Source organism: Haliotis rufescens, unplaced genomic scaffold (genome assembly GCF_023055435.1).
Source record: "Haliotis rufescens isolate VD_foot unplaced genomic scaffold, xgHalRufe1.0.p SCAF_11, whole genome shotgun sequence".
Taxonomy (NCBI): domain Eukaryota; kingdom Metazoa; phylum Mollusca; class Gastropoda; order Lepetellida; family Haliotidae; genus Haliotis; species Haliotis rufescens.
In genome coordinates this window covers 21246383-21260654 of record NW_025963791.1, presented here as the reverse complement: position 1 = coordinate 21260654, position 14272 = coordinate 21246383, and the positions used below count along the sequence as shown (strand labels likewise).

The 14272-nt window shown below is 38.1% G+C and overlaps 1 protein-coding gene across 9 annotated transcripts in view; it reads left to right on the top strand.

Moving 5' to 3' along the window:
• The window catches only part of LOC124137224 (WD repeat-containing protein on Y chromosome-like), a 93208-nt gene that overhangs the window by 42856 nt on the left and 36080 nt on the right, over window positions 1–14272 (top strand). Inside the window, exon 1 of one of the 9 annotated variants that reach the window (XM_048392404.1) lies at window positions 1417–2245. The exons of 6 other annotated variants lie outside the window; for them this stretch is intronic. In XM_048392404.1, the coding sequence (XP_048248361.1) occupies window positions 1914–2245 (332 nt within the window). In that variant the 5' untranslated portion in view covers window positions 1417–1913. Of the gene's footprint in view, window positions 1–1416; window positions 2246–11551; window positions 11733–13669; window positions 13841–14272 lie in introns of those variants that run through there. 2 more of the 9 variants (XM_048392410.1, XM_048392409.1) reach the window with 2 other exon arrangements.

Below are 14272 nucleotides of genomic sequence, written 5' to 3'. Positions count from 1 at the left end.
GCCAGTGAGGCCATGTTGATGTACTGAATTTTCGATTCTTGCAATCATCATAATTTATTACCTTCCTTAACTTTCGACAATGCCTGCTGTGCTTAATTTCTGTTCTGACGTAAACTGCAAAAGAAAGTATATGCTTGAAAATTGAATTTAACCAAAAAATAACAAATATTATGGAAATGTTTCTAGGCTGAAAACAGTTGCCGAAACACTGCAAACTTAAGGTCCAAAACTCAATGATACCTGTATCAAATACGTCTCCATAGAATAACCATTTCTTGTTTCATTTTTAGCCACCATCAAACATGGATGTATACTTTCTTTTGCCTGGCAGTGTATTTGACGAGCTTATTGAATACATTTTAGAATAAATATTTTTTTGTGACATTTTAAATGTATTTGAATTGATCAAAATCTTTTCAGATACATTTGTCAGGCATAAAGACTACATTCAGCTTAAATCTATTCCTGAATTTGGCCGATGGGGTAGCCTAGTGGTTAAAGGGTTCTTTCAATACACAGAAGACCCGGGTTTGATTCCCAACATGGGTATGATGTGTGTTCAAGCCCATTTCTGGACCTCTGACATGAAATTGCTGGAATATTGCTGAAAGTGTCATAAAACTCACTCACTCAACATTTCTGAATGAATTTTATGGACAGTTAAAAGTTTGATTAAAATCTTTTCTGATGTATTTGTCAAGCACACTTTTCTACATTTAGCTGCAAATATATTTGTAAATTGTTTATTGGACTGTTCACACTTATCTGTTGCACGTTTAATCTTGATCAACAATTTCCTTAACATTGTCATGAAGTGAGCAGTCGATCGCAGATCAGAGAGTTCGTTCCTGCATAGATCACAAAAGTGCAGCTAATCATTTGCCATATTTGATCCTAATCATGTGTGACCAATCACATCCATTGTCCTCACACAATTCTATCATGTATCTATTTCAAAGATATACTGACTGTTCCACGCCATTAAACCCTCGCCTTTTCTCTAAACCTTTGGGTAACACACCTGAGCCATTATCTCAACAGCCAGTGATAGGTTTCACTGATAGACCGCAGAGTATCGGCCTTTTGAATCCCAAGTTCATAAGGTCTCTGTAATAATCCCTACACAAATACCTTCTGGCACCAAGATGACCTCCAGTAAATTTAATTCATGTTATGTCGCTTAATGTTCCATAAAATACAACAGTCTTTAATTTAAAGTGACATGAATCAAGTTGTCAGTTTTTCTGGCAGGGGATTAAAAAATGTTATCGAAAGAAACCCCAATGTTTGCTGTGTGAAATAACACTCACCGGAGTGGTAAGTCTACCAAACAAGGTAGTAAATGCATGTTCCATGATAAGAGTCCATTAGGTTGGATGTTTGAATGACTTCCAGTCATTGATGTGCTGATGTTTTGTCCAAAGGAATAATATGAAAGGAGAGAGTATTTGCAGTGATATTGGCTGGTTTATGGAACAATGACAGTGTTTGTGTCCACATGTTACTTGTGAACGGGGAATACTGGAGAGAAGTGGCATGTTGATCTCATCACTGACCTTGGTCAGTTGTGGTTATTTCCAGAGAAGTTTGTGAAAATTTGGACTGTTCCAGATGGATGGCAAATGATTGGTTCATTAAACCTCATTCGTTAAGATCGTGGGGTAGTGTTGTGTTTCATGTCTTATCTGGCAAAGAAATGACAAACCTTGAACAGAATGCATTCATGCAGTTTGAGGATTTGTGGACAAGACCAAAACTCCACTGAAAATGAATCCATATAAACAGATAACGGAATATACGGACAGGAATGGAACCATTCAAACCACATGTTCAACAAGGATTAATTTGATCATTGTTACAATGAAGAAGATTTGATCATTTTGTATTAAGGCAGATAGTTGTCAGAATAAATAATGATGAAGAAAGTTAAGAGACTGTCTTTGGCTCGAGCTGTCCATTTTGCTGAACCAGAAGCGATATCCCCAAGATCTGTAAGATCAGATCCAGTTCTGTCTGTGCGTCTGCCACCACTGCAGACGTCTGCCCAAGATGTCTGTAACAGGTCTACAGACGGGAAACAGTTGGAAGAGCACTTCGGGGAGGACTTTTACGTGTCTGATGATGACGCCCACTGTGCTGCTTCCCCATCTGAAGCACCCCTCAGTGCACTGGACCTTGTCCGCAAACATTTCAGTCACATCAAGTCATTCCTGGAGATGAATTTTGACCAGGAATCTGACGACGGGTGAGTAAGAACTAAAACAAGACAAGGGAGATAATGCTGTGATTACTGGCATGGGTGTCTCAGAACATCTAAGGCACCAACGCAGAGTTGTGTCCCTTAGGTGTGCCAGGAACCTATAGTTATAGGTTCGAATCCCAGTTCGCATGGATTATATTTTTTTGTTTGACAGTACCATTCCTGTGCTAGGGTTTCAACAAAGTAAAAAACATTGAAGACCTGCATCACTTTGGGTTTTTCTCCTACATCTTGCTAACATGCCATGGTATAACTGAAGTACTGTTTAATGTGGTGTAAAACCCAACTCACTTGCTTACTCACTCACTAAGGAAAAGAAAATAGTCTTGGTTCTCAGACACTGCCTGCATCATCATAAAGTCTCCCGCACATTTTGTTTTTATTTCCATTTTAATTTTTTTTTTTTAAAAAACCCTAATACTTGCATGAGACAATGCGATGAAATATAGCATGCAGTTACTTCCCTTTACTGCACATCGTGTGTTATGGTCATTGCGGCAATAGGAGTTTTTATGCTTGTTTATGTAGGGAGGCCCTTTCCCAGGTTGATGGTACACAACTGTTTAATTGGTTACATACTAGTTTGAACAACAACAAAAAAACAACCCATCACCGCCCACACTATATTTTCAAAAGTCATTGCCTGAGAACCAATTCATTTATTTTTTTAAGCCTAATGCTATGATCATTTTAATCAGATTCATATTAAATACCAAACATGTAGCTCTTAGTATCATGCAGGACACTAACTGTCAGTGTTTGTTCACAATTCCTTAAATTTCAATCACATATTTGTTATAAATACAGTGAATGTTTTGCTGAATACAGTGATGTTTTGCTCAGTACAGTGAATGTTTTGCTGAATAGTGATGTTTTGCTCAGTACAGTGAATGTTTTGCTGAATACAGTGATGTTTTGCTCAATACAGTGAATGTTTTGCTCAATACAGTGATGTTTTGCTCAGTACAGTGAATGTTTTGCTGAATACAGTGATGTTTTGCTCAGTACAGTGAATGTTTTGCTCAATACAGTGAATGTATTGCTCAGTACAGTGAATGTTTGCTCAATACAGTGAATGTTTTGCTCAGTACAGTGAATGTTTGCTCAATACAGTGAGTGTTTTACTCAGTACAGTGAATGTTCTCTCAATACAGTGAATGATTGCTCAGTACAGTGAATGATTGCTCAATACAGTGAATGTTTTGCTCAGTACAGTGAATGTTTGCTCAATACAGTGAGTGTTTTACTCAGTACAGTGAATGTTCTCTCAATACAGTGAATGATTGCTCAGTACAGTGAATGATTGCTCAATACAGTGAATGTTTTGCTCAGTACAGTGAATGTTTGCTCAATACAATGAGTGTTTTACTCAGTACAGTGAATGTTCTCTCAATACAGTGAATGATTGCTCAGTACAGTGAATGATTGCTCAGTACAGTGAATGTTTGCTCAATACAGTGAATGTTTTGCTCAATACAGTGAATGATTGCTCAGTACAGTGAATGTTTTGCTCAATACAGTGAATGTTTGCTCAATACAGTGAATGTTTTGCTCAGTACAGTGAATGTTTTGCTCAATACAGTGAATGTTTTGCTCAATACAGTGAATGTTTGCTCAATACAGTGAATGTTTGCTCAATACAGTGAATGTTTTGCTCAATACAGTGAATGTTTGCTCAATACAGTGAATGTTTGCTCAATACAGTGAATGTTTTGCTCAATACAGTGAATGATTGCTCAGTACAGTGAATGTTTGCTCAATACAGTGAATGTTTTGCTCAATACAGTGAATGTTTGCTCAATACAGTGAATGTTTTGCTCAATACAGTGAATGTTTGCTCAATACAGTGAATGTTTTGCTCAATACAGTGAATGTTTTGCTCAGTACAGTGAATGTTTGCTCAATACATTGAATGTTTGCTCAGTACAGTGAATGTTTGCTCAATACAGTGAATGTGTTGCTGAGTACAGTGAATGTTTTGCTCAATACAGTGAATGTTTTGCTCAGTACAGTGAATGTTTTGCTCAGTACAGTGAATGTTTTGCTCAATACAGTGAATGTTTGCTCACTATGAATAATGGTCAGGGGGAGCTCCTGGTGTGGGGTGGGTGAGGAATGATAGAAATAGACGGGCAGTTCTTATTATGTATAAACTTTCAGAATCTTCTCAGATCTGTTCATGGCATCAAAATGAAACCAGTTGTTTATGAATGGTTATTCAAAATGTGAATAGTTTGAATGTTTCATCGCAGAAACCAAATGGTTTACAATAACTTCTCAATATATTTTGTGTCAATAGTAATGAAAGAGTTTAACAACCATTATTTTAAAAAATAGCATTCCTTTTTGGTGAATATGTCTTTTGATTCATTATTTATTAAGATGGAAGTACAAGCAATTCATACAAGCAGAGAGTTGTTTATTCTTCTACTTTGACCTATTAGATTGGTGTACAGATCCTATTTACTGAGCAGCTTAGTGTATCTTAGCTGTACAGCTGATAGGCCATGATTTGCAATGATATATATAGTTGATATACTCACTGTTAACAATGGTTGGAGGGTTACAAAACAGGGTCCAGTTATTTGTGCCTTATCTCTTATCAACAGTTAAGTTTCTAGACACAAAAAAGTAAGTTCAAATTTCACTCATTCACTGACAAAATTGCACAAATAAATGATATTTGGTACACTCTAAACTGTGCATTTCAATGAAGGATGTTCGAAATCGTTTGAAAGATAATGTTCAGTTAACTTTGATAAAGTTATATAGTCCTACCAGTTTCAACAATGAAGTATTGATTAAATTTCATGGTGTTTCCATTTCATAAATACACTTTGTACTCCTATAGATTTATTGATAAAATGTATGTTTTTAAAATCTGAACTGTGTATTTTTGCCTTCATGTCCAAATACCAGTACAAGTAGAAAAACTGAAATAAAATTGTTTGCATAAGAGCATGTTAATAGCCATAGGCTGATAACCTCATCAATCACGTTGTCACAGGATTGTGATGTATGACAGGTGAAATAGGTTCTTGGCCAGTAATTGATGGTAATGTTTGCATTCTGTAAACAAAGCAACATGGCGTGTAGATATCAATAAAAGCTGTCCGAGCCAACACAATGTGATATTTGTCCAGGCATTGATTTCAACAGTGTTAACAGTTTTGCAACATGGAAACATTGAGAATTAATCTCAACACAGATAACATATCATGCATGCTCTTGTTATACAGAGATGTTTGGTAATATTTTATCATACATGCGAAGGATATAAGAAGAGTTTGTTATATTATCTCTAATCACAATCGCCTCCAGGGTGTAGTGGATAGAGTGTCTGCACAGAGGGCAGAAGGTTGGCGGTTCGATCCCGGACGCATCATACCAAAAGATGTCAAAAGGTGGTATTTGTTGTTACCTTGCCTGATGCACGGCATTAAGGGGCTAAAAAGGGATTGGTCATCTTGGATTTAGTGTAATGTGTCGTAGAGGGTATCCATGTTAAATTGTGGCATGGTGTCTCAGTAGAGCCTTGTGTAAGGCCATGTCAGTAGAGCCTTGTGTAAGGCCCTGTCAGTAGAGCCATGTGTAAGGCCATGTCAGTAGAGCCTTGTGTAAGGCCCTGTCAGTAGAGCCATGTGTAAGGCCATGTCAGTAGAGCCATGTGTAAGGCCCTGTCAGTAGAGCCTTGTGTAAGACCATGTCAGTAGAGCCTTGTGTAAGGCCCTGTCAGTAGAGCCATGTGTAAGGCCATGTCAGTAGAGCCTTGTGTAAGGCCCCATCAGTAGAGCCTTGTGTAAGGCCATGTCAGTAGAGCCATGTGTAAGGCCATGTCAGTAGAGCCTTGTGTAAGTCCATGTCAGTAGAGCCATGTCAGTAGAGCCTTGTGTAAGGCCATGTCAGTAGAGCCATGTCAAATGTCAAGGAACTGTAGGATTTTTACATTTAGGTCAAACCATTATTTAAGTGTTTGATTGATGAGTGAGTGGGTGAATTGGGTTTAACGCTGCTTTGGAAAGTATTCTAGTAATTTCTCAGCGTGTCAGCTTAATCTGGGAGGAAAGCCCGAAGTGATGCAGATCTTAAACGTTTACCCCTTTGGTGAAAAACAAGAGCATTGGTTTGTTGCTGACAAACTTAGAAACATAATTGGGGTGGATTTGTTTGATGGAGCCTGCCCTAGATTCTTAGATGCTTCATCATACCTCCATGTCAGAATGATGAAGTCTGATTGGTTCATGTGATCTTGAAAAATACTATGTATCCCACCTGTGAGGGAAATATATTTCTGAGCAGGAGAATAAATCCCTTATACCCCGCCATGAAGAACACAGGCTGCACATGGATTTCTAAGTGGGAGAATAAATCCCTTAAACCCAGCCTCGAAGCAAAAAGCTGCACGTGGTTTACGAATCAATGAACGTCACATGACAGAGCACAAGTTAACCTCAGTCCAAACAAGCAGTTTTCTACAAATTATGCATTTATTTATTTTCTTTTACAATGGCAGATTAAAACATGTTGGTAAGATAGATTTGTTGTAGCTGTATCACGAGGGGTGCCGGTACATGTGGTGTTATGAGTCCCTCGTTAGGCTTTACACCATTCAAACAGATACAAAATAACGGTATGTCTCTTTATCCATTTCCCACAAAAAATTAAAATGCTTATAGTTCGTTGTAAATCAGTAACTTGGTTAAAAAAAATGTATGTTTGTTTGTTGTGTAACACCACACTCAGCAATATCCCAGCTATATGATGGCAGCCTGAAAATAATTGTGTCTGGACCAGACAATCCAGTGAAAACTATTATGACCAGCATCCCATACAGTCAGAGTATGATGGCACACAATCAATATTGATATTGTTATTAGGAATATATAAATAAATATAAACATAATCTCAATGAAGTATTCAAAAGCTTAACCTAATGAAAATAAAGTGGTATAGGTTTATGTAAGTAATTGATAAAAATGTCCACCAGTAGAATCTGTTCATGCCCAGCATGCTAAATGTGTCAAACATGGCAGCTCTTACGAGGTTCATGATGTTATGGAACTTTATTGTACATCTTACAAACAGTTGCAACCAACTTGGTCTCTTGATCACCAAACTAGGTGAATTTGCATTATTTCTGTTCTGATGGATTTTCTTTGTAGACTTTTAGTGACAGTAGTATGATGATTTTGGTTGTGAAACAGGCGGGGATGAACATTTATAATGGCCTTAGACTGTAATTGTATGACTTCGTAAGAGGACATTGAGGAAATTTGTATTTTGCTTTATTACTAAGCAGTGAATCAATATACCAGTCATATATCTCAATGGCCTGTATGCATGGTAATGGGAGTACACTCAGTATTGATTATTTACTGTATTACACGGTTTGCAGGACAGGCTCACCTTTTCGTGAACAGCTGGTATCACCGCTTTTTGATGGTGATTCATACACACGTTTATCATATACAGTAAACTATGTTTATAAACGATAACGCTTATAACGAACTGATGGCTACAACAAACTATTTTTTTATTCCCGTCAATTTACTTTAGTCGAAATGCTTATAAAGGAACTACAGTTTGAACTAACTAAAATTATTGGTCCCTTTGAGTTCGTTATAACCGTAATTTACTGTAGTAGGCATCATACAATGGAATCTGCTTCAGTAGATATTGCTCATGATCATGGGATGTTTTTTGTTGCTTTTATTTACTGATGTTGGGTAAAATCTAAACACTAAACATCTATTTATTGTGTGGAACAGGGGTCAGTTGAAGATGTGATTGTGTAGATTCACCATATATACTCACCCTTTTGTAGTAGATATGTGATTCCTGTACTTCCTGTAGTTCCTCTGTAATATGAACCAAAGTTCAAAATCAATCTTTGTTTGATTTTGTGTAACCTTCTAGGCCAAGCATAAGTCATCATTTCACCAGAGTGGTAAAAGTCTAAGACCTTCATCACTTCAGGCTTGCCTCCCACAATAAGCTGACAGAACTGGAATACTGTTCAAAGCGGCATTAAACCCAACTCACTCACTCATAAGTCATGACATGGTCATCACTTGGAGCCAGATGCAGAACCCCATAGCAACACAAGTATTAGAGTGGGAGATAAATGCAGGTTGAGTCATTAACAATATGGGGCTACCTAAGCCAATGTTAATGCAATTTTCTCAGCCTTTTGAAAAAGAGGAGTATTCAGAAATTCAATTTATTTATCCTAGCTTTATAAATGCTGTATGTTTTTTTGTAATTCATGTTTTGAAAGTTTTCAAACTTTCAACCTTCCAATGTCCACTTGCTCCAAATTTGTTAAGTTGAAAATGTTTTTAAATTAATTGCTGAACATATAAACAATTTTGTTTTTGTAAGCAAATTAAGCTAGCTACGGAGCTTATAATGTTTCATAATATGGTAGAACCACAAAGTGGGAGATATGAAGCCTGATTGAATACTTTTTATTTCTTATCCAGTAAATAAACAAAACAGGTTTGCCAATAAATAATCAACAGTTGATCTGCTACCTGCTTGTTTGGTGCCTGATTTGGTAGACACTTGTTCACTATCAATTTATGAACTTTGCAAAACGTACGTAATAGCTATTGGCGCTTTCATCTGGGGATTATATATTATAGCTGTGAATTACATATATTGTTAGATATCTACATGTAAAGATTGTGGAGTTTATGAAGAACGATAAACTTTGAACATTCAATTGAAAACTTATTATCGGAAGTAGTAACATGCATAACATTTTTTTAATAATGACAACATTGGTGTATAAAAATAACTTTATTGATAATTTATAACAATAATGGCTCTAGTTGTGGCAACTTCCAAACTTTCGGGAAGTTTTAATCTATCGGACCGTCATTTCTGACAGATCACGATCTGAAAAATACTATCATGAAAGTGTATCCCGTGGATAAGCCGACCCCTTTCTACAGAATCTTTTTTCTGGTCCTCAAAATTCGGCTTATACGCGGTCACATACGGTACTTCAATGTCCAATGTACATAGGTCAGTTCAATATGTGTTTGTTAAGAGTAGGTCGATTGAAATAAATTCAAACTAATTAGCCAGGTTAAAAAAGTACTGTATTTTTAGGTGTCCTTAATGTACAGACTTGGACCCACATAGTGTGGTATAGAATAAAATGACTACAGAATAAAAACTCTTTCTGTGCATGAATTACAACATTTCACAATGTTTAGGTAATTATTTATGAGTAAATAATGAGGGCAAAGATTCGAGAGGATACACAAACATGAAGGCAGATATGCCTTGGATTTTAAGTATATAGACAACAACAATTTTAGAAGTCTATTCACGAGATAATTTATTGGATGAGGTACGTCAGACCTGATTGTCAGTGTTTGACTAGGGGATTGTATACCTCACGTATGAACTGTAATGTGTGTGTGCTTTGGAGGCAATGATTAGCCTGTGTACAAGAACAGAACCGGCGTTGATGGGCGGGTTTTGGAAACCACATGTACAAATAGAAACGCTGTACTTACATGCTGGAAACAGGGTGGGTGGGGAGAGAGAAGTGAAGTTAGATGGGCTAAGGGAGGGGGATGTATTCGGGGGGGTAGGGTACGAGATGGGTGGAAGAGAGTGGTTATGAAGTCTTACGAGAACACTTTGATGTACTTTAGATTGGAGGAGAGATTGCCTGTGTTCTCATTGGTTTAACTGAATGGCTTTTCTAGGGTCTCATCTACTTTGTGATTGTTCCCTGACACTTTCTGTTCAACTCTATGATCTTTGTGGGATTTTGTTTATTTTTCTCCAGTAACACTTGTTGTATTTCGGCTGTGGATAGTTTATGTTCCACTTATCACTTTGTGATCTGGTTGTACCGATCTTACTGGATTACAAACTAAAGATTCTCCTTAAAAGAAGCTTTGTTTTTTGTCTTTGATTTATCCTGTTAATGTATTTACTTGGACAAATCAGAGAAAAAAGGCCAAATTTGATACGGCCTTCCATGGATCTTCGAGTCCAGGGTTAATCGTTTTCTAATGGACATTGTGATACTTTCTAATGGTGCCAGTTGAGACTTTCTAATGGTGACAGTGTGATACTTTCTAATGGTGCCAGTTGAGACTTTCTAATGGCGACAGTGTGAGACTTTCTAATGGTGACAGTGTGATACATTTTAATGGTGACAGTGTGAGACTTTCGAATGGTGACAGTGTGAGACTTTCTAAAGGTGACAGTGTGAGACTTTCGAATGGCGACAGTGTGAGACTTTCTAATGGTGACAGCTTGAGACTTTCTAATGCTGACAGTGTGAGACTTTCTAAAGGTGACAGTGTGAGACTTTCTAATGGTGACAGTGTGAGACTTTCTAATGGTGACAGCGTGAGACTTTCTAATGCTGACAGTGTGAGACTTTCTAAAGGTGACAGTGTGAGACTTTCGAATGGCGACAGTGTGAGACTTTCTAATGGTGACAGCGTGAGACTTTCTAATGCTGACAGTGTGAGACTTTCTAATGGTGACAGTGTGAGACTTTCGAATGGTGACAGTGTGAGACTTCCGAATGGTGACAGTGTGAGACTTTCGAATGTGACAGCGTGAGACTTTCTAATGGTGACAGTGTGAGACTTTCTAATGGTGACAGTGTGAGACTTTCTAATGGTGACAGTGTGAGACTTTCTAATGGTGACAGTGTGAGACTTTCGAATGGTGACAGTGTGAGACTTTCGAATGGTGACAGTGTGAGACTTTCGAATGGTGACAGTGTGAGACTTTCTAATGGTGACAGTGTGAGACTTTCTAATGGTGACAGTGTGAGACTTTCTAACGGTGACAGTGTGAGACTTTCGAATGGTGACAGTGTGAGACTTTCGAATGGTGACAGTGTGAGACTTTCTAACGGTGACAGTGTGAGACTTTTGAATGGTGACAGTGTGAGACTTTCGAATGGCGACAGTGTGAGACTTTCTAATGGTGACAGTGTGAGACTTTCTAATGGTGACAGTGTGAGACTTTCGAATGGTGACAGTGTGAGACGTTCGAATGGTGACAGTGTGAGACTTTCGAATGGTGACAGTGTGAGACTTTCTAATGGTGACAGTGTGAGACTTTCTAATGGTGACAGTGTGAGACTTTCTAACGGTGACAGTGTGAGACTTTCGAATGGTGACAGTGTGAGACTTTCGAATGGTGACAGTGTGAGACTTTCTAATGGTGACAGTGTGAGACTTTCGAATGGTGACAGTGTGAGACTTTCTAACGGTGACAGTGTGAGACGTTCGAATGGTGACAGTGTGAGACTTTCTAATGGCGACAGTGTGAGAGTTATGATCTATGTATATGAACATGTCATTCATGGTGGAGAGATAACAGTGGAGTGACCATTCATTTGATTGGATGTGCTTCACTCACACAACAACATGGAATTCTTTCTGAAACGGATGAATAAAAACAAACCAGTACAGGACAAATCAAGGTAAAGTTGATGATGTTTTTCCAGGTATGATTTACCTGTTCTTCCCTGTCACTGACATGTCTTTGTGTCTGGCTGTAACCATCCGAGGAAGACAAATAGATGTAGCAGTATTTCAGTTTACTGTCAAGATGGTTTCGGGGGCCACAGGTGGCCCAGTCGTCTAAGGCGCCGCGATTCGCTGTGCAGAGTTGCGTCCCTTGGGCATGCCAGAAACCTATGATTGTGAGTTCGAATCCCGGTTCACCCCGATAATGTTTCTAGGTTTGTCAGCACCATACCTGTGCTCGTGGGTTTCACCGAAGTGGTAAACGTCTGACACCTGCATCACTTCGGGCTTTCCTCCCACATTAAGCTGACAAGCCGTGATATAACTGGAATACTGTTAAAAGCGGCGTTAAACCAAAGTCACTCACTCACTCACTCACTCAAGATGGTTTCCTTTTCCAAATTTTCTTTCAGCATTTTTTCCAACAGTTCCTATATTCATCTCAGTGCCTGAAGCCACAGTAGATGATCAGGTTATTATGTAGTGGTTGTCTTTGAGTCAGGCATTAACTATTCAAGTCTTACATGCTTCCATCATCCTGTTCTTGAGGAGCCATGAATATCCAGTCTTCAGCAACCCATGCCTGCCATAAAAGTCGACTATGCTTGTCGTAAGAATTGACTAAAAGGATCGGGTGGTTGATGCATGTCATCGTGTCCCAACTGCGTAGATCGATGCTCATGATGTCAGTCACTGGATTGTCTGGTCCAGACTCAATTATTTACAGACCAGCATCATACAGCTGGAATATTGCTGAGTGCGGCGTTAAACAAAAAAACAAACAATTATTTATTAAGAATTGGTTTGTCCATGAGTTTTTCATGAAACTGATCGTCCAGCAGTTTTAGAGGTTGTCCAGAGAGAACATAGTCTAAGAACCTTAGGATTGTTCCAGAATCCACAGAACTCACTCAGTTGTGTTTAAAGCAGTTCATTCTCATAGCTAGTAACTTTGTCAGTTAAACCTTCATCATCGGAGATCAGGGAAGTCTTAAAATTCCACTTTAGCCGGAGCACTTCCCCCTTTTTAACAGTTTTTCTTGCTCAATATGCAAAATGCATCAGGCAAAATCAAGTAAACAATTTGAATAACAAATATAACAGAAAGTCTTTGATGGGCATTTTGAGTGAGTGAGTGAGTATGATTTTACACCGTTTTTAGCAATATTCCAGGAATATCATGGTGGAGCCCTTGTACCCATGTAGGGGATCGAACCAGGGCCTTCAGCTTGATGAGCGAATGCTTGAACCACTAGGCCACCAAACCACCCCTTGGCATTTAGAAGTTTGATGAAACAGAATATAAACATATATGACAAAAAGGTTACCAAATAAGACATAGTATTTAATGAAAGACAGCTCTTTATTAATTAACTTTTACTTTTAAAAAAAATATTTAAGTAAAAATCTTTTGTGTAAAACTCTAACCCAAAAAATAACTTTATGTGGGCTTAACATAACTGTTTGAGTAGTAAGCTGTTCATTGTAGTCCTTGATTTCATTTCAGTTTTAGTCCCATTGATCGTTTAAACAACACAGTGAACACAACATGTGAAATTCTCCATTGAAGCAAGCCACTGGTATTTGCACCTGAACTCACTGTTATCCGGGCTTCATGCAAATAGAACTATTTCTGTCACCTAATACTTTCCATAGACAAAACAGGACAGGGTGGTGAAGAAACTGAATAGATGTACCTTGAAGCGTGTAGAAAGGATTGGAATTCTGTTAACCACACAAGATTGATTTAGGTGCGTGTATTGTTCTCAAGAAAAAATCATGTCTCTGTTTGCTTTTCGTCTCTACTTGCACTGATCGTTGAGAAATAGCAGAATATGGGGATAGTATTACAGTTGGGAACCCCATAAGCCAGTTAAGCCCAGCTAGTAGATAGTTATGCAGGCTTTGTGGACAAGCTTGACAAAGTGCTTCAATTAAGATAGTTTGATTTGGACGTTTTTGTTTAAGTGGTCAGTTATGTTAGAATAGGCATGCCAAGGAAAGTGTTTAAGATTGGATTTGTGGAGTCAGTTAATTCAAAGGATAGGATTATCACTGAAAAGTGAGTAATATGTTTGATATCTTGATTTAAGAAGTGGCACCCCCGACTTGGAACTATTTTTACTTCATTTCTGAAATTCATTGCAGGAAAAGTTGTGTTAGACTGACGGTTCAGAAAAGTTTCTTTAACATTATCTGTTGTGTGCAAACTGTAATTGATGATTCAGTTATTGAATTATGTGCAACTTGTTTTTTTAGGTTGGTTGGTTGGTTTGTTGTTTAATGCCGCACTCAGCAATATTCCAGCTATATGACGGCGGTCTGTAAATAATCGAGTCTGGACCAGACAATCCAGTGATTAATATCATGAGCATTGATCCACGCAATTGGGATCGATGACATGAATCAACCAAGTCAGCGAGCCTGACCACCCGATCCCGTTAGTCCCCTTTTACGACAAGCATAGTCACCTTTTACGTCAAGCATTGGTTGC